General features: G+C 38.2%; 2 protein-coding genes across 3 annotated transcripts in view; both read left to right on the top strand.

The window, feature by feature from the left end:
- The window catches only part of AHCTF1 (AT-hook containing transcription factor 1), a 52,868-nt gene extending 45,525 nt beyond the window's left edge, over positions 1-7,343 (top strand). For both annotated transcript variants that reach the window (XM_083367348.1, XM_083367349.1), the window contains 4 exons: positions 621-2,637; positions 5,076-5,209; positions 5,599-5,705; positions 6,265-7,343. In XM_083367348.1, the coding sequence (XP_083223474.1) occupies positions 621-2,637; positions 5,076-5,209; positions 5,599-5,705; positions 6,265-6,466 (2,460 nt within the window). In that variant the 3' untranslated portion in view covers positions 6,467-7,343. The remainder of the gene's footprint in view (positions 1-620; positions 2,638-5,075; positions 5,210-5,598; positions 5,706-6,264) is intronic.
- Positions 7,344-8,622: 1,279 nt separating this feature from the next.
- The window catches only part of LOC310631987 (kinesin-like protein KIF28), a gene marked incomplete at its 5' end in the record, with an annotated part of 30,720 nt that continues 14,224 nt past the window's right edge, over positions 8,623-25,118 (top strand). The window contains 10 exons of the mRNA XM_083348806.1: positions 8,623-8,778; positions 9,857-10,060; positions 11,162-11,197; positions 12,851-13,075; positions 13,695-13,849; positions 16,133-16,244; positions 18,444-18,511; positions 19,913-20,055; positions 21,267-21,388; positions 24,481-24,571. Of these exons, the coding sequence (XP_083204932.1) occupies positions 8,623-8,778; positions 9,857-10,060; positions 11,162-11,197; positions 12,851-13,075; positions 13,695-13,849; positions 16,133-16,244; positions 18,444-18,511; positions 19,913-20,055; positions 21,267-21,388; positions 24,481-24,571 (1,312 nt within the window). The remainder of the gene's footprint in view (positions 8,779-9,856; positions 10,061-11,161; positions 11,198-12,850; positions 13,076-13,694; positions 13,850-16,132; positions 16,245-18,443; positions 18,512-19,912; positions 20,056-21,266; positions 21,389-24,480; positions 24,572-25,118) is intronic.

Raw genomic sequence — 25,118 nt, 5'->3', positions numbered from 1 at the left:
ATGGGTCCCAAAAAGATTTTCATGTATAAACAATTGAACCAATTGTATAATCTATTTCTGTTTTATAGTGGCAATAAAAAAAGAATGCAATAACATTTCTATACTACAGTAGCCATGGGTGAGAGCCTTGTAGTTAAGGCATTAGGCTGGAAACCAGGAGATTGTGAATTCCGTCTTACGCATGAAAGCCAGCTGGGTGACTTTGGGCCAGTCACTCACTCGATCTATGACATCAGGCTCAGGTGACAAGCCAGTCAGTTAGTTCCTGTTGCAATAAAATGGATCAACATCTAGTTGATAAAAAAAAATCTGAACCTGTAGGAAAAAATACTAGGAAAGAAAAAAAAACCATGGTATGTGTGCATACAATGATTAAAAAACACGTTCCTGATCATTGTAAATAGGAAGCAATAGTTATAGGTTTGCAAAGCCAGTTTCTGCAATTTCCTTTTGAACATTTTTGCTGAGGTTACTTTGCAAACCAATGCATGGATTGCTGAATTAGCCAGTGAGATGTAACTTCAGAAAATCTAAAATTTTGAAGAACAGTTATTCATAGCTATTATATTTCTTGAAAAATAGTGTGTAATGGAATTCAATGTATGTGCTTTATATTTTAGCTGACGGGAGACGGAAAACATGAGATACACGTTTCAGAAGCTATAACAGAAGAAATCCCATACGATGAACTCTGTTCCTCAAGCAGTCTCAATTTTCAGTATCACTGTGACAAAGCAGAACAGATTGAATGTAATTTACTTGAAAAAGATGCTGATGAAACTTCATTTACTGAAAGAGATGAACTGCTGTGTCAGAACAATTTTTCTTTAATATTAGAAGTTGATGACGAAGAGGTGGAAGATTCTACTAGTTTGCATGCTTCTCCTCTGAAACCAGTGAGCCCAGAATCAGGGGATAGAAGCAACAACCAAGAGCTAACTACAAATTCTGTGTCCACAGTAACTAGTAATGAGATACCACAGAATACTGCCGAAGTACTACCTTATGTACCTGAACCAATTCAAATGGCTATTGCTGAAAATCTGTTGGATGTAATCAAAGACACAAGAAGTAAAGAATTTTCAGCTGAGATATTAGAACAATCTTTTCATGAAAGCATAAGCAAGAAAGTATTAAATTTATCCCAGGGTCCTATTCAAAATGTTCATGAAACAAATAATGATGTAGAATTAAATAGAACTGAAAATTTGACGCCTGGTATAAGTTCAACAGATCAGGCAAACCAAAGTCTAAATATCTCGTGCAATGATCAATCACTAACAAAGAAAAATAAAGCAACAATATTGGCAACCCCTACTCTAAGGAGAAGTGCTAGGCGAGCAAAGAAGATTTCAGACATTTCTGAAAAGCTACCACGTAATTCTGAAGGACCTCAAGAACAACAGATTTTCCAAATTCCTGATTTTCCCATCAGAGATGTGAAAGAAACGAAGAATGAGTTAGAAATCTCAGCAAATGTTCATCCTGTTTCACCGACATTTCTGGCAACTGTTACAAGGAGTGGAATTAGAAAACCAAAGAAAAGTGTGTCGAAACGTTATAGTGATCTTCCTTCTGCTCGCCAGAGGACTCCTAGAATTACAAGAAGTGTAGTAGGAAATCAAAATAGTAGTCAGTTTATTATTGATCATACAATACAAATGACAGTCACTCCTAAAAGTGCAACAAAACTAAAAGCTATCGCCTTGCAACTTGCAGAAAATGTAATTTCGGATCAGGAGATTGAACCTCAAGGAAAGCAGCTGTCCGTATCGCCAAAAAGAGGAAAGAAAAAAAAGCATGACGTATTGAAAGTAGTGACTCAGGCAGAAACCACACCTGAGAAGCTACCATTACCTACTCCAGTTCGAAAGAGTAGAAGCAAAAAGACCGGTCTGTCAGAAACCATTTTTAAACATGACACGCAACCAAACGAATCACAGCTATCGGAACAGGGGAAAATACAAAGAATAGGCACATCAGAACCAGTTTCGGATCGAGAGAGTGGTGTTACTGAACCACCACCCGTGCGTCGTAAAAGAGGTAGACCAAGAAAGAATTCTTTGAATGTTTCGGCAGAATCACAACTGGACTTGTCTCTGTTGTCTCCTCCAGATGCTACATCTTCAGTCCGTAGGCGAAATACTAGGAGTAGGGCTGTACATCTGTCTACAACCTTAGGGTGTTTACCTTCTCTAGAAACTTCTATAATGGAAACTCCAAAGAGAAGATCCTCAAGAGTGACATCTCGAAGTGTAGAGAAAACAGACACAGAAAAGTCTAACCTAAAAGAATGTGTTACCCGGCCAAGTGAGGCAGTAGCATCAGAAAAGAAGTCTGAAACGAGGGGGCCTAGGATAACTAGAACGAGAAAGAAGACTGCATTGCCTTCTGTCTCAGAAGCAAGTAGAGAGGGAGAACATTTGTTGCTAGCAACTGACAATGAAATGGAATCAGAGTCTACAGATGTGGCCAGGCTTAGGCTTGGCGAAATAGAAGAAACGTTGACACCCCACGCTAGTAGCATTAAGAGGGCAAGTTTAACCCCAAAGGAAGTAAAACAGTCACTTTCCCTGGATATAAATGAAACCTTCTTTTTTTCTCCTCCTCTTACTAAGCTCACAGAAAAAACGAAAGGTACTTTATTTATTTATTTATTTTATTGAGATTTCTATACCGCCCTTCTCCCTAAGGGACTCAGGGCGGTTCACAGGGCATATATAAATAACAGTACAAAAATTAAAAGAAAATTAAACCAATGCCCAATTAAAATACAAGAATGATAAAATAATAAAAACCTATAAAAACCCATATACCCCTATCAGGCCAGACCCGCTAATTCAAATAAATGGGTCTTCAACCCGCGGCGGAAGGATTGAAGGTCCGATGCCATCCGGAGCTCAACCGGCAGTTGGTTCCATAATGCCGGAGCACCCACAGAGAAGGCCCTCCCCCTGGGGGCCACCAGTCGACATTCCTTGACCGGAGGCACCCTGAGGAGGCCCTCTCTGTGGGCACGCACAGGGCGGAGGGGAGTTGACGCCGGCAGCAGGTGGTCCTCGAGGTATCGCGGACCCATGCCATGTAAGGACTTAAAGATCATAACCAAGACCTTGAACCTTACCCGGAAGACAACTGGTAACCAATGCAGCTTGAAATTTTCCTTCAGAAAAATTCTGTATAGTATAATCAGATTGTCTGTTCTGCATGAGGGTTGCAAGCCTAGAAAGAGTGCTGCACGATACCAGTTGCATACACATAAAAATATTTTCTGCTGACAATAGATGTGTCTTTTCCAAATACAGCCCTGCAAGAAAGTAATTTATGGTGTAATTAAAAGGACTTGGGGGAAAAGAAATTCACAGAAACTTGTACAGGTAGTCCTCAACTTACAGCAGTTCATAGAGACCGCTCAAAGTTACAACAGCACTGAAAAAAAGTGATCTATGACCATTTTTCACACTTACGACTTGCAGCATCCCCAGGGTCATGCGATTTACATTCGGATGCTTGACAGCTGACTTAACATTTGTGACAGTTGCAGTGTCCCGGGATCATGTGATCACCTTTCTGATAGGCAAAGTCAAGGGGGAAACCAGAATCACATAACCGTGTTACTAATTTAACAACTGCAATGATTCACTCAATGAATGTAGCAAGGAAAGTTGGAAAATGGGGCAAAATTCACTTAACAATTTCTCACTTTGCAACATACATTTTGGGCTCAATTGTGGTCATAAGTTGAGAACTACCTATATTTGCTTCTTAAGCATATGCAGTGAATAAAAATGTGCTTGTGTTCAATGATATATTTACTAATGGGTAGAGATCCAGAATTCTAATAGAAAAATTGCAGAAACCTATGAAGAATCATTCCACCAAACACAAGTGTGTTGTCTTGATTTCTTCTTGTCAGCCTCATAACATCTCGTAACAAAGCAGTGTGCTGATTCAAACTAGGTCTGGAATGGTGAAAAAAAATTGACCCAATAGAGCCACCCAATTAACAAATTCCAGATGTGATGCTTCTGGAGCGGGGCGGGGGGGGGCATCTAAATTGACTATAGGAAGAGAAGAATTAGTTTAATGTAAGGCTGTCTTCCAACCAAAATCTCCACATACCCCAAATTCAGTGTTAAGAAAAAGGGAAAGATTGAACTGTCTTGATTTTTTGTCTCGGGTTTTGTTGTCTTTTCCATTGAGCAGGCCTCATTTTTTGGGTGAATGGAGCAGTAAACCTCTGTTTATAAACCGATTTAGGTGAAGGGAGAGTGCTTCTAAGTTAAACTGAGAAAACATGAAGCCCAACATTTCTCTGAAATATAAAATAGTTCTAAGCGCCTACAAAGCACCAGTGATAGTTGGGAAAATAATCACTTTTCCATGTATTAATTTCCTACTTGGGAAATATAGTTTGGTTTAATTTGCTGCCAGACTTCTCTTGATAGGATACCATCAGTTCTGGTTTTCAGCTCAGATGAGACCTATGCAATAGTCAGCTATAAAGTGTTACAGTGTCCAGGGTTTACAAATTTTCTCTTCCATTGAACAGATCCTGGGATAGCTAGGAATATCAATTAAATATGGACCCTTGTAGTTGGTTCACATGATAAATTGTTGTGCAGCTTTTATATGTGTGTGTGTGTGTGTACATATAGATATATATGTTAAATGCTTGTTAACTATTTAGATTACCTTGCTAGGCCCCAAACATGGGACAAATCTTTATTTCCTGTTTCAGCCTAACCGAAGGCCATCGACAGGCAGTAGTCACAACAGTGACAGCTCATATTTGTGTAATTTTTTTTTAGATTGCTAACGAAGAATTAAAGGGAGACTGATATGCATTTCAAACTAAGTTTGAAATGCATATCAGTCTCCCTTTAATTCTTTTTTAGCAATCTAAAAAAAATTATATACATACACACACACACATATATATACACACACACACACACAGAGAGAGAGAGAGAGATAAATTTATATATATAAATATATAAAGCTGCATGATTATACCTGAAGTTGTGTGCCTCAAATGTTTATTTCCAAAATCAGCTTATGGTTTCTCCTTTCAGGTGAAAAAGCAGTGACACCTCTTCAACTTAAAGGTGTAGACACAGATTTGGCTTCTAAGTTTGTGTTCTCACCCCCTGTTCTGAGATCCAGAAAAAAACAGGTGTCCACTATTTCAAGGATTGTGGAAGATCTGGTAAGTAGTTTGATCATTTCTTCTGTATACATTCAAACGTTCTTATATTTCTTATACAGTAGGCAAACTTGATAACTAAATTCTGTTGACTTACTCATTGTATCATTTTACCATAGCAGGCCATTCACTGGATGTCTCCTTCCTAGCCCTCTAATATTCGCTTTCACTTTCAATATGGCAACAATTCCAAAGCACTATTTATGATTTTTCAATTTGCTAACAGATTGTCATCTTCAACAAATAGTTGGAAAATATCTTTCATTTCGTTGGTCTTGTATCACTAGGAGGCTTATGGGATTTACCTATTTTGAATTTAAAGTAAACATCAATGCTGGAGGGATAGAGATAATGTCTTCCTGTTCTGCCTTTTCAATATTATTTGTCCTTAGGAATTACCAGTTAAAGAAGAAAAGCATGCTGTTTCAGTAGAGACTTTAGAAAAGCAAAATGTTAAAAGAAGCAGAGCTACAAGGTCAAAAGCAGCAAAAACAAGCAAGTATGTTCCTTTTGTAAAGTAGCTCTTTTCAAAAACTGATTATGTCCCATCAAGTCCTTTTTAGCTGCTAGAAATTTTCTTCGTGACAATCTATTCCTAACCTGTGGTTTTAATGGTACAGTCCTCACCATTATAATTGAGTTCATCCTTGCTGCTTATTGTCCTCTCCTTCTCTTTCTTTCTTTCCATCTTTTCCATAGTTAGAGTTTTTTCAAGATAGCTGACTCTTTGTATAATGGTGCCCAACGATTTGAGCCCAATCATTTATGACTCAAGTGAGAATTCTGGATTGTTTGTTAAATAATCCATTGGTTTGTTTCCGTGGCTTTTCACTTTATTCTCAGGAGACCTCACTAATACCATAGATCAATATTCTTCCCATCCTGCTTCAAAAATAGTATATGTATGAAAAAAATATATTTCGAAATTAGTGCGCGTGAAAGATGTCACATTGATACATTTAATGTTTACTTACTGCAGTGTGAATTCTGATCTTAATTTGTTACTGTGTTTTCAGATCTAGTTAAATTAGCTAAAGAAATGCTCTCTTTTCTTACAGAATCCTAGGGAAAGACAGTAGTTGGTCACCCCCAGCAATGGAAATCAAGTTCATTTCACCCTTTGGCACCCCTGCAGATGAAGCCAAACGAAAGCAAGGAGATTCTGTGGACAAAACAGAAAAGGCCGTTCAAAAAACTGTGAGGAGGAAGAAGAGACTGTCTAGCTACCCAAAGCCAGTTGTACGGAAGAAGATGCTATAACTGCTTTTAAAAATGTGCGATGTAAACCAGTGTTTGTAAAGTCATCACATTTGTTGGAATATTAAGAAAAAACTCATCTAATTTGGAAGATAATTTATATGAATTATTGTAAATTTTCAGAGAACTAAAAATCTTCAATAAGTAACTCCGTATGGAGTGTGATTTCTTCAGTCAATGCAGTTTTCTATTTTATAATATACTTCGTACATTTATATAATATGTAAATAAATATTTTAGGAATGTTAAATAAAACTGTATACTTAATGATGATTGTCCGCTACATTTTGGAAGAGAATAATATGGATGAAGAATGCAAATGACCCAAAGGGGATTTTAATTACGACTTTCCACTGTTGGAGCCTCTCTGATGAGAGGCCAGCATTCTTTTTTTAAAAAAAATAAAAGTTTGGTCTTATTAAAAAAAATTAAAATTAAAATTTCACACTTTTAGAATTTTTAAAAAATAAGTTGACCTCATGGGAATTAATAGTAGGAGTTATCCACCATAAATAAACCTTATTCTCTTTATTCAACGTGTATTTAATTGAAGAAGTCAGAATGTAAACAATTGTACTGAAGCTGTGCAATATTTTTTTGTATTTGTTTTAACTTGGGAAAGCTGCTCTTTGATTTAGAAAACAAAATCTCACCTCAAATGTTTTTTTTCCTTAACTTGATGCATCAACAGAAGGTTCTTAACATTCAAGGTATTTATATTGTCACAACTATTCAACAAGGGACAGCATTTCAGGGATTTCATCTACTTAAATTTAGTTCAAATTTGATATTTTGAGATGATGCATGTTTTATAGATTTTGTGGTTACTAGGGAAATGTTACCACAATTTTACTAAAATAAAATTTGTCTGGAAATATTCTTCCATAGTATTTGACCTATCATTGCAAAACAAAAAAGATGGAAAGAGGCTGAATCTAAATTATAGTTTAAGAGAAAAATACATAAATAATTCAAAGAGAATTTTTTACATACGTTTACCAAACATTCAGATGTATATTTGGAGACCAATACACAGTAACAGTCAACCTAATCTAATCTAATGAAGCTTCTCTTAGAAATAATTTATCAGTTACCTTATACAGGTGACAAGTGAATATATCAATAATGTATTAGGTATAAAAGAACCTGGTTATTGTGCTCCAGACCACTTTTAAAAAAAATTTAAACAGTGTCCTACATATAATTGATGCTTGCGCGGTATATTTTAATTTCTTGAAGTTTAAGATGCCAAACTCGGACAGTGTGAAAGTGGCAGTACGTGTCAGACCTTTCAACCAGGTTAGTTGTTTTGTGCACTCTATTGTTTTTAAGTCATTGGGTTATTTGTGTTGGAGAGAAAAGAGATGAACATGCAAAAAATGGGCAATTTGAGTAGAAACTTTAGTCTGATGATGGCATCAGCACTCAGAAATTAATGTGTTAAATGGGGAGACAAAGCAAAACTTGGTCATGACCAAGTTAACTAGATTATCCCTTGCTGGTGGTACTAGGCCTAGCTTCAATCGCTTTTCAGGCATTTTTGCCTGAATCTGTCAGTGTTTGATATACTAAGTGATTCAGTTAAATTTGCAAATGTGTTCTGCCTTGGGAATGTGTTAGGCACTTGAGGCTGAATACAATAATCTGGTTTTAATTGCCCATTTACTCCTAACAATTTTTTTAAAATAAATAAAGTAAAATAATGGATGGTATTTAATGAGACATTTAAAAAATGGGTTTTGACTACCTGTTCAGCTGGCAAACTCAGAAGTTCCATAGATACTAGCAAGGATTTCAAGTTTAGAGACTTCCCATACGTGAGGAGAGCATTAAATGCATGTTTTACTGCTGTAGTTCTTATTCTAAAAGCAACAGAAGATAATGTAGCTATAGAAATCTTCCATTTAAGATTTGGAACCCCAAGACATCATCCCATTTAACCAGGGACCTCTTAATTTGTACTGGTTTTTAATATTGCATTTAAAGTTCTTAATAAAAATTATATTTTTAAAAAAATAATCAGCTTCTTGCAAAATGCAAATATGTGCTATAGTCTAAGCTGAAAAAAGATCAAGTTAGCAATTTGAATTTTAATGGATTTAAACTGACTATAACTTCAACAGAGAGAGAAAGATGCAGGCAGCAGATGTGTGATTTCTATGAATTCAAGCACAACAAGCATACATGATCCTAAAAATCCAAGTCATGTAAAGTCCTTTACTTTTGACCTTGCATACTGGTCACACAGTGGATTTTTAAAGGACAAAGATGGCAAACTTGTTTCATCTGGACTGAACAGCAGATACGCTGGGCAGGTAAAAAGTACTTTCTAATATTTTCCATTGAGAAAAAAATATATTTGTTCCACCATCAGTTGTGATGACAAAAATAGACTGCATAGACCAACCAGTGGGCAAGCCTGACAGTCCACATACCCAGTCACAGCAGAATTTCAGTGCAAAGGCAAGTGATTGCAATCATTTTTATATTTCATGATTTAATCAAAAAAAACCTCCCTCTCTAGCCATGAGAGGAAAATTTAAATTTAATTCAACTCTCAAACTGGTTTAAGTATATTTTTCAGGTTGGGGATGTGGAGGCAGGTGGATTTTGGTTCTTCACGGTTTCTACCATTTTCTTATCAGCTTCCTAAAGCTAAGTTTTCCCAACAGCTATAGAAACTAAGAAACAGGGAAGTATAGGATCCAACTTTAAATTCCTCATTTCCTAGATGAGTTCCCCCTTGGTTGACAGAAGAGGTAAGCCAGCCAATTAGGTGGGTATTAGATTGAAGTCTAATCTGAATAAAAATTAATATGAGTTTTCCAATTCAAGTCTTGTTAACATTCTTTTCTTGGACTGTCACGTTTAACATGTTCAAAGTCCTCACTCCCTAGAGCATAGCTGTGCAATTTCGACTTTAATATGGAAGTCTGAGTATAATTGAGATCCTCGGTACAACAAGACCAGCTGCCCTTATTCTCTCCTCTGCTATCTGAAAAAAAATATGTGAGGGGTAATGTGAACTTTGTAATTCGTTATACAGTTTTCATTCATCTTTTCCTTAGCCAGTGCTATCAATACTATCAAAGTTAAAGGGATGAGACAGCATCTTAATGATGGCTCTGGAGGCAATTTTTGGAAAGCCACCCAGAGTCCCATGGGACCTAAAAGCTAATACGGGGGGGGGAGGTGCCCACATCTCCACTCTCAAGAAGTTACCTTTGGGCATGCTAGAATTTCCTTAACTGGATGTATTTTTCTTGAATGTCTGATCACACATTTGTAGGTATCACCAGATCAAGTTATACCATTGGTTGTGGTTACCCAATTAACACTATTATTTGTGCAGTTTAATTAAATCTGATAAAGCTGAATGTTCTATCATTCTAGAGAGACATTTTTCATGACCTTGGTGAGGGAATTCTGGACAATGCTTGGCAAGGTTACAATGCCACTCTTCTGGCTTATGGTCAGACCGGCTCAGGGAAGAGCTACTCAATGATAGGCCATGGTGCAAACAGAGGCATAATTCCAGTCATATGTGAAGAACTGTTTAAAACAATTCAAAATCAAGACACAAACAAACAATATCAGGTATGTTCAAAAGTTCAGTCATTGCAGCTTAGTTGACTTATGAGCAGTTTACAAAAATATGTAATACTGATTTATTTTTATGATAAATCAACGTGAAATCACAAGGTATTAAGAAATTGCACCTACTGGAAGACCTGAAGGAATCAGTTGGGGACAAATTATCACAGGAAAAAAATCTATATAATTGCTAATATTGATCACATAATCAGAATAAGATATAAACATAGTAAGAAATAACAATATTTTTGAGGGACAAAGAACAAGGTTTCTTTATTGTGAAAATTGTATATATAAAAATATTTCAGATCATCTCCATTACTTTCTATTATATCAAAAAGTATCCATTTCTGACTTTCTAAGAAAAAGAGTCATTTGAAGAGGAAATTATGGGTAATTTGATTGCACCCTTTGCTATACAAGTATTTTTTTCAGGTAGACATTCGTAATAGAAAATTAAAATCTATGTGGTGACAGCCTTTGGGTGACGTGTGTGTGTGTGTGTGTGTGTGTGTGTGTGTGTAGATAATACCCTGGAATGTGTTAAATCTTAAGTTTAAACAGCTACTTTCGGAGAAAGAAGGAACTCAAATAAAATACAACTGTAAGCTAGTGTATACAATAATGCAGAACTCTATAGAATATAGGTAAAGGTAAAGGTTCCCCCGCACATGCATGCTAGTTGTTTCTGACTCTAGGGTCCGGTGCTCATCTCCGTTTCAAAGCCGAAGAGCCAGCGCTTGTCCGAGGACGTCTCCGTGGTCATGTGGCCGGCATGACTAGACGCCAAAGGTGTACGGAATGCTGTTACCTTCCCACCGTAGTGGTCCCTATTTTTCTACTTGCATTTTTTACGTACTTTCAAACTGCTAGGTGGGCAGAAGCTGGGACGAGTAACAGGTGCACACTCTGTTATGTAGCACTCGGGATTCGACCCGCCAAACTGCCGATCTTCTGATCGACAAGCTCAGCATCCTAACCCACTGAGCCACCGCGTCCCTTTTCTATAGAATATACAGTTGCATATTTCTAACTATAATTAAATACTTAAAAATGGAACTAATAATTTATCTTGTGGTATCTTTTCCATTTTTCCCTTTATAGATTACATTTAGTATGCTGGAAATTTACAATGAACAGGTAATTATATTCAGATGACACTTAGCTTTTCCCCTTTTTCTTTTTGTGGTATATTTTAATAGCTTCTTATGGGTAATAGCATTGGTAGACATTAAGAATCTGAGTTTCCTGCAGAGGATCTTTATAACAGTTCTGAAACAGGATTGATGCTTATACCAAAGTTACTGATCTCGAAACTCATCTCATTCCTTAATGGCTAACTTGCCAATGCAACAGTTTTGACGGGGGGAAAAATATTCTGAAAATCTAGGCAATTCTGCAGCTGTTTGGAAATATTTTTCGTAAGAGTTAGTTAACGTGGCCATTATAAAGTGGGGAAATGATTTCAAAAATTCCCTAGCAAGCCCCTTCTTTCAGAATTCCTCAATAAAGGATAATCTCAATAGGTTGTTCCCAGTTCAAAGTGAACCTCATGACACTCCCTCTTCTACTCAGCTAGACTGTCTTAGCATCAGCCTTCTCGGGTTAATTCCCTTCAGACTGTAGAAAAATAAAAGGAAGGTACCCTTAACAACACAGAGCTGAGTAAGTTTTTTGCCAATCCTGAGACACTAGCATAGCTATGTATATGGGCAATCTTCAATACAAGGAAGGTTTTATGAGAACTTCCCTTGCAAAACCAATTAACTCAAGCCTACAGATTGTGAAAAGGAGTTGGGGAAGAGGAAACAGGGAACACAAAGGAAGGAAAGAAGCTCCCATAAAATTCCAACTCAATGTAGCAAGCCTAATTAAAACTGGCTACTTAACAGCTTACTGAATATGAATATGCTCATGCACTTCAACATATGATCACTAGGAAAAATATTTTGGGGAAATTTATACTTTCCTTTGCACAATCAAGAACAATGCTCCAACTTTTTCTTCAACTGCTACTATTTTAGAGTCCCTTATATGTAATTAAAATAATTTTCTTTGATATATGAACCAAACCAAGTGAACCATTGCTACTGGTCATTAATTTTGCATGTTTAAAACAACATAAACCCTCACGCTAAGATCTATATATCTTTAAGCTGCCTTAAAATTCCCATAGGGAGAATCAAAGAGGGTTGGAATTCCAGTGTCTCTGAAAGATACCAGGTTGGGGATGATGACTTGAACATTGCTGCACAGACATGTGCACACAATAGAAGAAAATATAAGGTAAAGGTTTCCCCCGCACATGCGTGCTAGTCGTTTCCAATTCTAAGGGCCGGTGCTCATCTCCGTTTCAAAGCCGAAGAGCCAGCACTTGTCCGAGGACGTCTCCGTGGTCATGTGGCCAGTATGACTAGATGCCAAAGGCGCACAGAACGCTGTTACCTTCCCACCTATTTTTCTACTTGCATTTTTACATGCTTTTGAACTGCTAGGTTGGCAGAAGCTGGGACGAGTAACAGGCGCTCACTCTGTTACACGGCACTCGGGATTCGACCTGCCAAACTGCCGACCTTCTGATCGACAAGCTCAGCGTCCTAACCCACTGAGCCACCGTGTCCCTTGAAGAAAATATATGGGCCTTATAAGATGTGTTTTACATTTCTCTGTAATTTCATTTAATCAACTCTGTTCTCTTACAAATACATTTTTAAATTTTAAGAATTCTGTTCTCTACTGAAATGGCAGCCTATCTTTTTCTCTTTTTAAAATAAACATTATCTGCCCTTCCAGGTAATAGATTTGCTGTCTAAAACCAAAAGGTATGGTGGACTCAAAGTTAGAGAAGACCAGCAGCAAGGCTTCTATGTGGATGGTTTGAAACTGGTGCCTTGTGACAGTTATGCTCAAATTGAGAGACTCATGGAGCAAGGCACCAAAATAAGGACCACAGCTTCAACCAGCATGAATACCACCAGCAGCAGGTCCCATATGGTCATTACCATTCATTTTAAACAGGTATAGGAAAGCCACAGTTGCAGACAACAGCCAAATATGGCACACATGCACAACAAATTAGACCTGAATCTACTAGGTTACTTGGGAGTTTCCGATTCTAGATAATTGCAGCTATTTTGAGAAAATATTTATCTGTTCTAAAAGTCCATGAAAAATGTATGTATTTTCAAAGACTGCTTTCTTAATCCATGGAAATTTGACCTGCAGTATGGGTTTGTGTATGTCTATGTTAAATTTGCAAGTGGTGGTCTGGTGAGTTGAACCACATAAGCTGAATTCTAAACCCTAAATCCAAATTAATGACATACTATAACTATGTTCACATAATAATGGCTGGGTTCCCATAACGTGTTGAACCACAAATTATCCAACCTTCATCGTAGCCCATTTACCTTATTGTATGACCCCAGCCATTACTTTTTGTTGTAGATGTGTACAATTCTTATTTTCATTTATATTTAATCATCTGTAATATCAGCCTGTGGTATATTTTGATGAATATACTGAATACAAGCCACCAGCAACATCTCTTGCAGTAATAACAATAAGAGAAGGCATTTCTGAAATACCCGGTGATCTCTGCCTATTGATCTTCTTCTCTCAATATTATTCCCTGCAGATTTTTCTGAAAGATGAAATCACAAAACAATCCATTATAAATCTAGTGGACTTGGCAGGGAGTGAAAGGCAAAAGTCCTCAGGATCAGAAGGTGATAGACTGAAAGAAGGAACACGTGTAAATCTGAGTTTAGCCACCTTGGGGAATGTGATCAGGTACAAAACCTATGTAGTAGACTGAACCATGAATTGGCCCTATTGGTGCATTAATACTAATTCTTCCAATAAAGAGTATGCTGACACAAACTCTGCTGCCTTGCCATTCTGTCCCTCTCACAGTGCTGGTGACTGGTGATGTCCAGTTTTAAGGCAAAACAACATGAGGGCTGCAATCATTGGATTCCCCTGGCTGCATTTTTTGTTGCCAATCCAGAATCACCTTCTGATGGGGAAAGCAACCAACAATCACTATCAGCCTGTGGTAGTATGGGCTCAGATTGCAGCTGGCACAGCCTTAGCCACTTTTTAAGTTACCTAAATGATAAGTCACTTGCAGCGTCATTCCTCTGTGCAACTTACCTATCACTCAGGCTACGGATCTTGTGTTCTGGAAAAAAAAGCTTGCTTAAACATGTCTTGTATTCTTCTTTTATACATGGGATGAGGGGGGGCAGGCTGAATCATGGGGAGTTCTCCTGCAAGCTCTTTTCTGGTTTCTTCCAAGATCCCGCCACTGTATGTGCAATACGTCCCTAAATTATTTTGGAGACATGGAATTAAAGATCTTCAAGAAAAGCATTTGACAGAAGTGACACATCACAGAGGGTAGCAGAGGGATGCAAGAGGCAGTAGAATTTCCTTGCTTAAAACCATGGTGTGACCTTTCACACAGGCTAAAAAGGTATCAGAATTTTTGCAAATTTCTCACTAGCTTCCATATGTTTCCCAAATCAATAATTGCTGCAACGGAATAGTAATGTTGGCAGTAAATGGCTACAGCCAACAACACTCAAAGAGTACACACAATGCTATTCTGGAGTATATGTATTGAATAGGCAAAATAGCACGCTATTAAAAACAAATAGAAAAACTGACTGTATTAAACCCTTTTTTGGCAGAAGCAGCAGAAAACCTGCATTTGAGACAAAACCAGCAACAAAATGCTGGTAAAACCCATTTCTACATCTCAGTTTAAGTCAACAAAACATCACTTCTTTGTTTTAAAACTAGATTTAGTGCCCTTCAAAAGAGGAGCGTGTGTAATTCCTTCCAAAGAACAGGACAGGTATAATACAGGCAAACAAATATGCAAAAGTCAGGCATCTGGCTTCTTTGGCAGCCCAAGCCAAGGAGGGGAGTAGCTACAACCAGAGTGAAGGGACATGTCAGTAGCAGCCAACAAGGATTGGGCATATCCCAGTCCCTGATTGTGTCTCACCAATTTTGTCAACAAGGCATTGCACATCAATCAGTCAGAGTTGTATTGGGAGAAGAGGAAAAACTTTAAATTTGAATAAATATGCATTTAAGTTGCATCCATGGTGGGCTGGAGAGGTCTTAAAAGTGACATCATCAGTTTATCTCCTCTAAAAATGTTTAATATTTCCTGTGATTAAAAGATGTGAGGATGAACCCCATGTCTTGAACATTACAACACATAAGTATAACTTTACCTCTAAATTGATAATGTAATAATATAATATTAATGTAAAAATACTAATCTATGTTTTAAAAGTTCAGGTTGTCTTAAAAATGTCACTCCTTAGCCAGCAGGTTAGGGTTACTTCAATCCTTATTTCACCAATACAATTCAAGAACATACTACTGCATTTTTCCTCATTTCTTTTTAGTTACATTACAACAATCTTTTAAACTTACTATTAAGACTATTAATCTGAATATTTATTTACAGCCAGGCTTGTTAAGCTTTCCTGTACACCATCTGCTCTTACCTGCTTTGTGATGAAGACGCTGCTGCTTTATATGAAGTCACCTTAGAAACATTCTATTCTATTTAGCTTTTGGTGTTTCTGTCGCCTAGCTTCACTGGAGGGCCAGGAGTGGAGGGAGTCCAGACATTGTCCTCTCCCATCCATAATCCTTCTACTGCTGCTTCTTTTTCTATTTGTTGAAAAAATAATTCTAAAGTTAGGGTATCCAACCTTGGCAACTTTAAGACTTGTAGACTTCAACTCCCAGAATTCCATGCTGGCTGGGGAATTCTGGGAGTTGACATCCACAAGACTTAAAATTGCCAAGGTTGGACACCCCTGCTCTAAAGGATAAGCTTAAATTGGAGTACAATATTTTTCAATCAGATAATGCCTCACTACTCATATCCCCAGTGAATGTCAATGAGTATTGTACAAAAACACTTGGTCTGGCTTATGCCCCCTTGAATGCTGTGAGACATGCTTCTGAATAAAAAGGCTGAGGATTGGTCTTCAATTGCATTTTTTTTTACAAAAAACTGATTGCTTTTTTCCATTTTCCTTTTAGTGCTCTGGCTGAAGCTGCCATGGGTAAGAAAGTGTTGCACATCCCATACAGAGATTCAGTTCTTACCAAACTTTTGCAATCTGCATTGGGAGGAAACAGTAGAACTATAATGGTAATATGTTATTCCACATTCTCTGTCCTGTGGTTGTTGAAAATGTGTGTGTGTGTGTGTGTGTGTGTGTGTGTGGAGTGAGGACATCTTCTTTCTTCCCACCTCAAACCATGTTTGTTTCCTGCTGACTCCATGACAGCATCCACACAGTTTTAGTTAGCAACACTGTAGAAATGGCTTGAGTTGCTGCCTTTGGGAATTTTGTTGCTTTACTTCCCAGCCATTCCATTTCCTGCTACCGTAGTACTAGCCAGGGTTGACTATTAGTTTTTCAAACTCAGCTGCCTTCTATATATTGTTTTATTGTTCCAACACTCCACTCACTAAAGTAGCTCATTAAAACATAATATCAGACGTGAAAATGTAAAATATGGGGTATAACTAGCCAGAAGGAAGGTGACCCTGAATTTACAATTTACAGTTTCTCCCATCTCCATATATACACGCACATATTCATATATAAAACATTTCTATACACTGCCCAGCTTCTTTCTATCAGCTAGAATTGCAAACCCCTACTGAAATAATACTGAAAGTTGACTTTTCCATCACAGTAAAGTATTATTTTTCTGTATACCACCTTTATTACTTTTACAAACAACATATCCACTATATCTTCCTCCTGTTTTCCACAATATGATTGATATACTGCAACAAGCACCTCTGTATGCTTGCATGTGTTTAGAATTAATTAGATATCCACAGCCCAAAGGCCACACACAAGGCAGAACCAGGTCAAAAACTTGCATTAATATGTAATAGCTGACATTTATTAATTTAGTGATTACTGATTAAAAGTAATTGCCTGTAAAATAAGGCACCACTTGTAAAATTAATTCCCCCACCACCATTATCTAATGCCCAAGTTTACAAAGGCAAGAAAAAAGGGAACTGCTTGTTCTTTGAAAGCATAATGGTACGAGATAGTGGCAACACACAAGAACGAATATACACAATGGTCCCACACAAGAAGCAATATACAGCTGCAAAGCATTCTATTTGGACTGCCCCTTCTACGATTCTCTTATGCTTTTCTCGGAAGTAGCAATATAAGCACACGCATCTGGAAACAAAACGAAGGCTAAAACCTAAAACCTTTAACAGAATAAAATGCCAGAACTCCTGGAGGAGTCAACAAGGAACCCAAGCCAATCAATCCTACCTTATTTAATTTTTCACTGGCTTCTTAGGACTTTCTTGGGAGACTGATTGCCAATCATCAAAATGCATAAACAAATGCACTCTTTGCTCTGTAGTAACTCCCATTGATTCCAATGCCTCCGATGCTCACATAATTAGGCACCATCTATGGTTAGGCTGGGGTGGCTCTTTTAAACCAGTTTACTCTTTCTATGCTGTGGTGTGCATATGATTCTTGAAATACTGAACTGCTAAACAAATCAGTCGAGACTTTTGTGTTGGGTTACAAATACAGTGAAATGCTGTTCCAATGAAATGTATGTCTGCTTACTTTAGAGAAGTCCCATTAGTTCAGTGATTCTTACTCCCAGATAGCTATGGAAAAATCAGTCGGCATGCTGGCTTCCTGTCTCTTCTCCACGTGTGGAGGATGAAGCTCTCTTAGCCAGGGAGATTTTCTACCAAGTGCAGCTCCTGATTGTGTCTGTGTGTACTCATTTGGGGGGAGAAACTCTGTTAGAAGAGGCTCTCTATTAGCTTACAGCGCTGGGCTCCTTTTGAAGCTCCTCCTTGCCCCCCCAGTTTTAGCCACTTTGCATTAGGATAGTAGTGCAAAGCGAGTGTACATTTGTTTGCTTTCCAATCATATGAGCTACTGTAAATGAATGTCTACCTCACTTCAAAGCTCAAAGCAAAAAATAAAAAAAGCTAACTGCTGTGATGTGGGTTCTTGCAGTTCCAAGGTTGAATTAGAGCTTGGGGACAATGAAAAGTGCTGAAGTCACAAAATATTAAGTTTGCTTAGAAAGCTTGCTTGCCTTTTTTTAAAAATTCACATAAAAAGTTTGCTATTCAAGATTTTGGCTTCTGTTTCCATAGTGGTCCAATATTTCAATCCTGTGTCTTTTTCACAAATACAGATTGGGTAACATTTCTCCAGGGGTAGCCATGGCACCGCCAGTTAGCAGTTTCTATTCTGTAGGTAACATTCATAACAATAACAAATAAAATATGTGCCATGAAAATGTATTCGCATTTAATATATTTACATATTTCTAGATTGCAGCAATTAGCCCAGCAGACATCTGCTATGAGGAGACACTGTCAACTTTGCGGTATGCTGAAAGGTAGACTGATTTCGCATTCTCTAAAATGAAGGGGTGGATTAGAATCCAGTTTGAGACAAGGAGTTAACTATTGGTAAAGTGTTATTTGACAGCCAGTTTAATGTAGCAGTTAAGGCAGGGGTCTTCAAACTCAGCATACCTGGCTGAGGAATTCTGAGAGTTGAAGTCCATGAGTCAGAAAAGGGGCGAGTTTGAAGACCCGTGAGCCTTCAAAGTATCAGGTTAAAAACTGAGACACCATGCATTTTACCCCAGGGATCTTTAACCTTGGCAACTTTAAGACTTGTGGACTTCAACTCCCAGAATTCCCCAACCAGCATGGAATTCTGGGAGTTGAAGTCCACAAGTCTTAAAATTGCTAAGGTTGAGGACCCCTGTTCTAGCTCCACCTTAGACACAAAGTCACACTCTCTCAGCCCTAGGAAGGAGGCAATGACAAACCACTTCTGAAAAATATTGCCAAGAAAACTACAGGGACTTGTCAAGGCAGTCTCTGAGAATTGGACATGATTGAAAAGAGGAAAAAAAACCCCGTTACTTATGCCATATGCCATTTTGCAGAGAATCTGCTCTACTGTTGTCACTCAAAAGATTTACTTCTGAGTTAGGAATTACCCATTTTTAATTTACTTCATTATACCAAGCCAGGTTATTTCTAATAACACAAAATATATGATTGCCAAATTAAAGATGTGAAAAGAAAAAAAAAGAGAAGCAAGATAGACAAAATAGATTGATATATTTTCTCAGGAATCTGAAGATTTGGCCATTCCTGTTCATCATAACTGTGAAAAATGCCCTCAGATCAGTGGTGGGATTCAGCCAGTTCGCACCAGTTTTTTGTTGCTCAGGCCCAGAATGGACTTCCGGAAGCAGCATCCACACAGAGAACCGGTTGTTCACATATTTGAATCCCACCACTGCCCCAAATATTTTAATTTTGAAAACTTCGTAGACTTTTCTGCTGTCTTCCCGCTTCACCCTTTTGCATCCTCCCCCCAGTGATCTACATCATCCTGAGTAGGATCAGAGCAAGGAGTTCTCTCCACAAAGTTTCCTCTTGTCCCATGTGAGATGAGACAATCAATCGCCATGGGATTTTTGTAAGATGAGCGCAAGTTTGATGGTCAACTTATGTAGGCCAGTTTGTCATAATGCACGCAACTTTAACCAGCCTTCCTCAACCTTTCAAAATCTTTGGAAGATATTTTGGCACAGGAATTGGCTGTGATGCCTGCTCTGCAATAATCTAGTAGTTTTGGTCCCTCTTTGTTGGCATATACAGTAGCAGTTATCCAGATTTTTGTAGATCAGATTTGAAAGCCCAATATTTACTTGGATTCTTTACTTCTTCAAGTCAGTACAGTAATTTGTACTTTTTTGTTTTGTTTAATCTACAAGAACGAAAAAAATAAAGAACCAAGCTGTGATAAATTCAGGAACAACAGCAAAACTGATAAATGATCTCAAGATGGAAAATTGTAATTTGTTGTCCAGATTGTCCAGCCTTGGGAATGACGGAAAAACAGTAGTGGATGAAACAAGTATGTATTTTGCAGCAAAAATACCGTAATTACTGGATTCCAAAAGCTTTCTTGAGTTTTCTGTTTCTGGAAGGTTTGACACCATGGAGTTGCCCTAAATTCGATACTACCTGGTGCAGACATAAAAGTATTTTTGCTTGACCATGAGGAACTTTTCTTCCCATGATCCTTTTTCTAACTTGAGCCCTGCCCTACCTGTCCTACACACATGCTGTTAATCTCTCAGAGTCCTCTGAAGCAGCTTATTAGAGAGAAAACTAGCATGGGAAAGGTACGCATTCTATAATAACCCTAATACTGATCAGATCCACATCTTCAGTAGATGGACATTTATTGGCCAATACTCCCATCCTCGTCCTCAGCATTCATGGTCATCACTGACATCTGAGCAATTCAGGGGTCTAGTTCTGGCATGTGATCAGGGCTTGGATTATGTTTCCCATTCTAAAATGCTCTTTAATCAGATGCTTCAGGGGACTCTTTGTGATTTAATAGCATATGTGTGGGACAGGCAAAAAGTACTCTGTGTAGCTCCTTTTTGAAAAGCATTCAGAACTATAATAGAAATAGCTGTAGTGACTTCGGTTTGTTTCTTAAGTATAATCCATGTCTAATAATATCCTTCAAAGCTCCAAATGGTTTACAACTGGGATACATAACTTATTTCAGGCCAGGAGCCTTACTTCATCAAAACATTGTGGATGAGTAGGGTTAATACCATATCTCAATTAGACTACATTTTGTTTGCATGTGCATTTAATTAAAGTAGAATGAATATGATATACTATAATATTGTATATTATATATTCATGTGTTTGATAGCTCTGCTTAAAAATTAAACTCTAGAGATTTCTGGGACTGATAACCCTACTTTGGAGATCATATGCCTGGGAACTTGGGTGATACCCTTTCAGAGTAGGAAAATGTAGGAAAAGCTTCTTTCTCTTGCAATCTTAAGTTGATTTTTGGAGGCACTTTTATAAGTCCCAACAATTCCTCCAGGGGCACATGGATATAATTCCTGTCTGGAAAGATTGCCTCAGTATTTAAATATGTTTGATTTAATTGCTGAATATATAGGAATCAAATTCTGTGAATTTCAGATCTGTTTACAATAGCTTCAATGATATGGAATTAGTAAGCTGAAGGAGCATGTTAAATTATTTCTGCTTTCATTTTGTATCCTAATTTGGCTTTTTTGGCTTTTGCAGAAGAGCTTCGTTCCCTGCTGGTGGAAAATGAACTACGGATTCAGGCTATTCAAGCAACTTGGGAATATCGGCTGGAAGAAGCCCGGAAAGAATGGGAACAGCAATATGCAGCAATCACTCAGGTCATGGCTTTGCAATTGCAGGAAGCTTGTCACATTTGTCTGGAGCCTCAGCTCCCTCCAGTGGCTTCTCACTATGACTACTACTATTAGAACAAAATACAACTGGCCAGTTTAGTTGGATCAGTAAGGCAACGTTTGTTTATAAAACAATTGTCAGCCTCCAAGGTAGATCAGATTAGAATCCCAATGTCATGCAGATCAATACTACTTTTATTGTAAGGCTATAGTAACAGACACTTCCAACACTGAATGCTCTTCCCCCTCTCTCCCTTTATCTTTGTGAGACTCCAGGGCAGGGGTAGGCAACCTTGGCACTTTTATGCTTCATGGCTGGCTCAGGAATTCTGGGAGTTGAAGTCCACGAGTCATAAAAGAGGCAAGGTTGCCTACCTCTGTGAGTCTAGGGAGAAGTCTGAGATGTTTCCTTAGGTTACATTCCTGACCTGGATTCAGATCTCATGTATCCAATTGCTGTCTTGGTAGCAGCTCTTCTTCCTGCCCCTCTCTAGGTGATTCCCTCTATAGCACGGGTGTCAAACGTGACGTGCCGTGACGTATCGTGACTTTTTTCGCATTGCCAGAGCTGGGGTGGGCACGGCCTCCGCATGATGCAACTGGCACAGGGGCTGGCAGTTTGACACCCCTGCTCTACAGCAGGGCTTTTCAACCAGTGGTACGGGTACCACCTGTGGTACACTGGCACCTGGCAGGTGGTATACGACCATCCTAGAAAAGTGGTAGTGGGGGAGGGGAATGAGCTGAACCGGTGGCAGCACTGCACAAGCCTGAGCGAGAGATGGCTGGAGCTGCAGGGGTGTCAGGGCTCAGCGAAAGTGCGAGGATCAGCGCTTCTTTGGGGCTGTCAGGGCTCAGTGGAAGTGTCAGGATCAGCGCCAGGCTCCAGCTGGAGCTCGGCGCTGATCCTGGCGCTTCTGAGCCCAGAAGAAGCATCGATCAGCTGGAATGTTGCATCTCCAGGGTCTTGTGATTTACATTCAGATACTTGGCAACTGATTCATATTTATGATGGTCACAATGTCCCAGGGTCATGTGAAGTGACCAAAATCTGCTACAACCACCCAGCAGATGGGGGGAATAAAAAGCAAACACCCCCCACCCCACCCCCACTGCCAATCCTCAACAGAAATGCTCACAACAATGAAAACCTCCGACAGGAGGAAGAGCGCCTCCGGGCAGGCAGGCAGGTATCTTGCTCGGCTGTGGCTTGGGGGGCACTTTTTCCAGTGCCATTGTGACTTCAAACAGTCACTAAGCAAACTATTGTAAGTCGACTACCTGTACTTTATCACTTTTTTCCTTTTTTTTTTTTGGTCATCAAGTTTTTGACACCTTGCTAGGTGACTGGTGGTACTGGGATGTTGCCATATCCTAAAAGTGGTACAATGGGTGAAAAGGTTGAAAAGCCTTGCTCTACAGCAATACCCACACATTCAGTGTGGTATTAAGCCTGTATCTGGATGGTCTTGTCAGAGAAATAATTTGGGGTTCCAACCTGAACTGGGGCTGTGCAAGAATACCGTAAGTAAAAATGAAATCCGGACAGCTGTAAGGAAAGAAGAAATATTTATTCCTAAAAGCAAAGCAGCTTGCCTTTAGAGGCAGGCTGCTGAGAAATGGGGTACAGCAGCAGATTTTTATAGGGGGAGCTGGTCCGAGAAGAAGTGTCTATGTGCTGATTCTAGGGTGACACTTGAGGTGTGTGTGTGTGTGTGTGTGTGTGTGTGTGTTGGTATGTTTATTTTTATGAATATGCAGTTCCTCTGGGAGACCTAATTTAATTACGGTAACTCTATTGTGTTTGCAGACCTTAACCTTTGATATGTGGATTAGATCCGGGTTATTTATTTGGGGGTTTGAAGCAGTTTGCTAATTTTAGTGGGTTAACTTAGTTTCAGCTTGACTGTCAATTATCAGTGGAGACACTGATTCTCACACCATTATGGATTCTGTTAAGGTGGAAGATGGAAACAATATAAAGAATAAAATATATTTGGATATAAAACTTCTCACAGCCTCTTCAAGAAAACATCTTCAGTAGTTCCAGTCAGCACTTGCTCATAATTTCCACCTTATTTCAGTGACAGAGAGAACTCTTGGGGAAGGGAAGACAGGAGTGTGAGTTTTCTGAACATGTCAGATCTTTACAGCTGCAAGAGCTTTTTCAATTGGCCTGAACAAAATTACTTCCAATGAGATTCAATTATATTCCTCCAGAAATTTCCACAGCAACTAGTGAGCAGGCTAAACTATTCCATGTTTAGCAGCTCGGATTCTTCATGCCAAAAGTGCATAACCTCAATCTCCAGGACACAAATGGCCTCTGGAAGCTTTGAATTGCCCCTTTGCCCTCCCCTAACACCCCTTTCTGAGTATTACTTCTGAGTGGTATTTTTTAAATTTGACAAAAGAGAAATACTATCTGTATTTCATTTATTTAATTTTAAATGACAGGAAACAATAAAATCTAAGTTATATTTTGCTGTGGCCTCCCTTGTGTTTTAGAAGGCAGCTCCCAGAATTTGTATAGTCCTCATTCAGCCCAGATGTCCATCTCTGGACTGAGCTGTAGAATTTTATTAATGTGTTGAGAAAGGGTGTAAGAAGAAAGTACTACAAATGAAGACACTGGCCTGGGAGCAGAGGAAATAATGCTGCAAAAAATCAATCCTTATAGATTTTAAGATAGCTTTAATAACTGTGAATACACCTCTGGCCATTACATATGTGAGGAGTTTTCAGAATATAAAAACCAACATTCATACTACTAATATTCAAATCTTGAGAAATCTCCCTGTAACAGGAACAATAAAGATTCTTGCTTCATGGAGTTTCAATTTGAAGTATAAATACCAATTGGATTTGATTTTGTTGTCATACTAGATTTTTAAATCAGAAAGATGGTTTTGAGAGGAATATTCAGTGGCACTATTATTTACAATAGCCCTCTCTTTCAGAATCCTTTGGGAAAAGAGCAAGTATATTTATTACTTAAAAGAAATATGTCATGTGGTTCTTGGCTGTCTTTTGAGGAAGAATATCTGCAGAAATAAGGTTTATTTGATTCTCAGCAGGAGAGACAGATGATGGAAACTTTTCCATATCTTGTGAATATCAATGAAGACCCTCAGCTTTCAGGAGTTCTGAAGTATTTCATTCAAGATGGTACTATTTTGTTTAACTGCAGCATTTCATTTTATATTACTAAGTACCAGATGCGTAAACAATGCCATTGAAAGAAATGTAACACTCTTTTTTTAAGGAATGTTGTACGAGTATCTTAAAGAAATTTTAAAATCTTCTATTCTAATAGTATATTTCACAAGTAGAAATTTTACAATTTTATCCCCAAAATTGATAATTACTAACTACTTTTTATAAATTGTCTCTTTAATTAGTATTAATGGGAAAACATGGATTCAGAAGTTTGCAGACTTTGGATTGAGAATTATTTATTGTGCTCTTATATACATGAAGAAGCATTAGCATCGGAGTATCCAGTTTTTGTTTTTTATCTTCAATTATCCCCAGCTTCTATTATTCTTCGTAGTATTTCTGTGATGTTCTCTGCACCAAGCAGTCTTTTTAATCCTGCCAAATATAAGGAATTGCTTGTTTGTTTGACAGTGAGGACTCCCACTCTGAATGATTGAGAGATAATTGTATTAAGCTTCTTCTGTATCATTCATCACTGATTTGAAGTGAAATTATT

Source organism: Vipera ursinii, assembly GCF_947247035.1.
Source record: "Vipera ursinii genome assembly, chromosome: 1".
NCBI classification, from domain to species: Eukaryota; Metazoa; Chordata; class Lepidosauria; order Squamata; family Viperidae; genus Vipera; species Vipera ursinii.
Note: the sequence above shows the minus strand (reverse complement) of the source record. Positions and strands in the feature narration are given on the sequence as shown.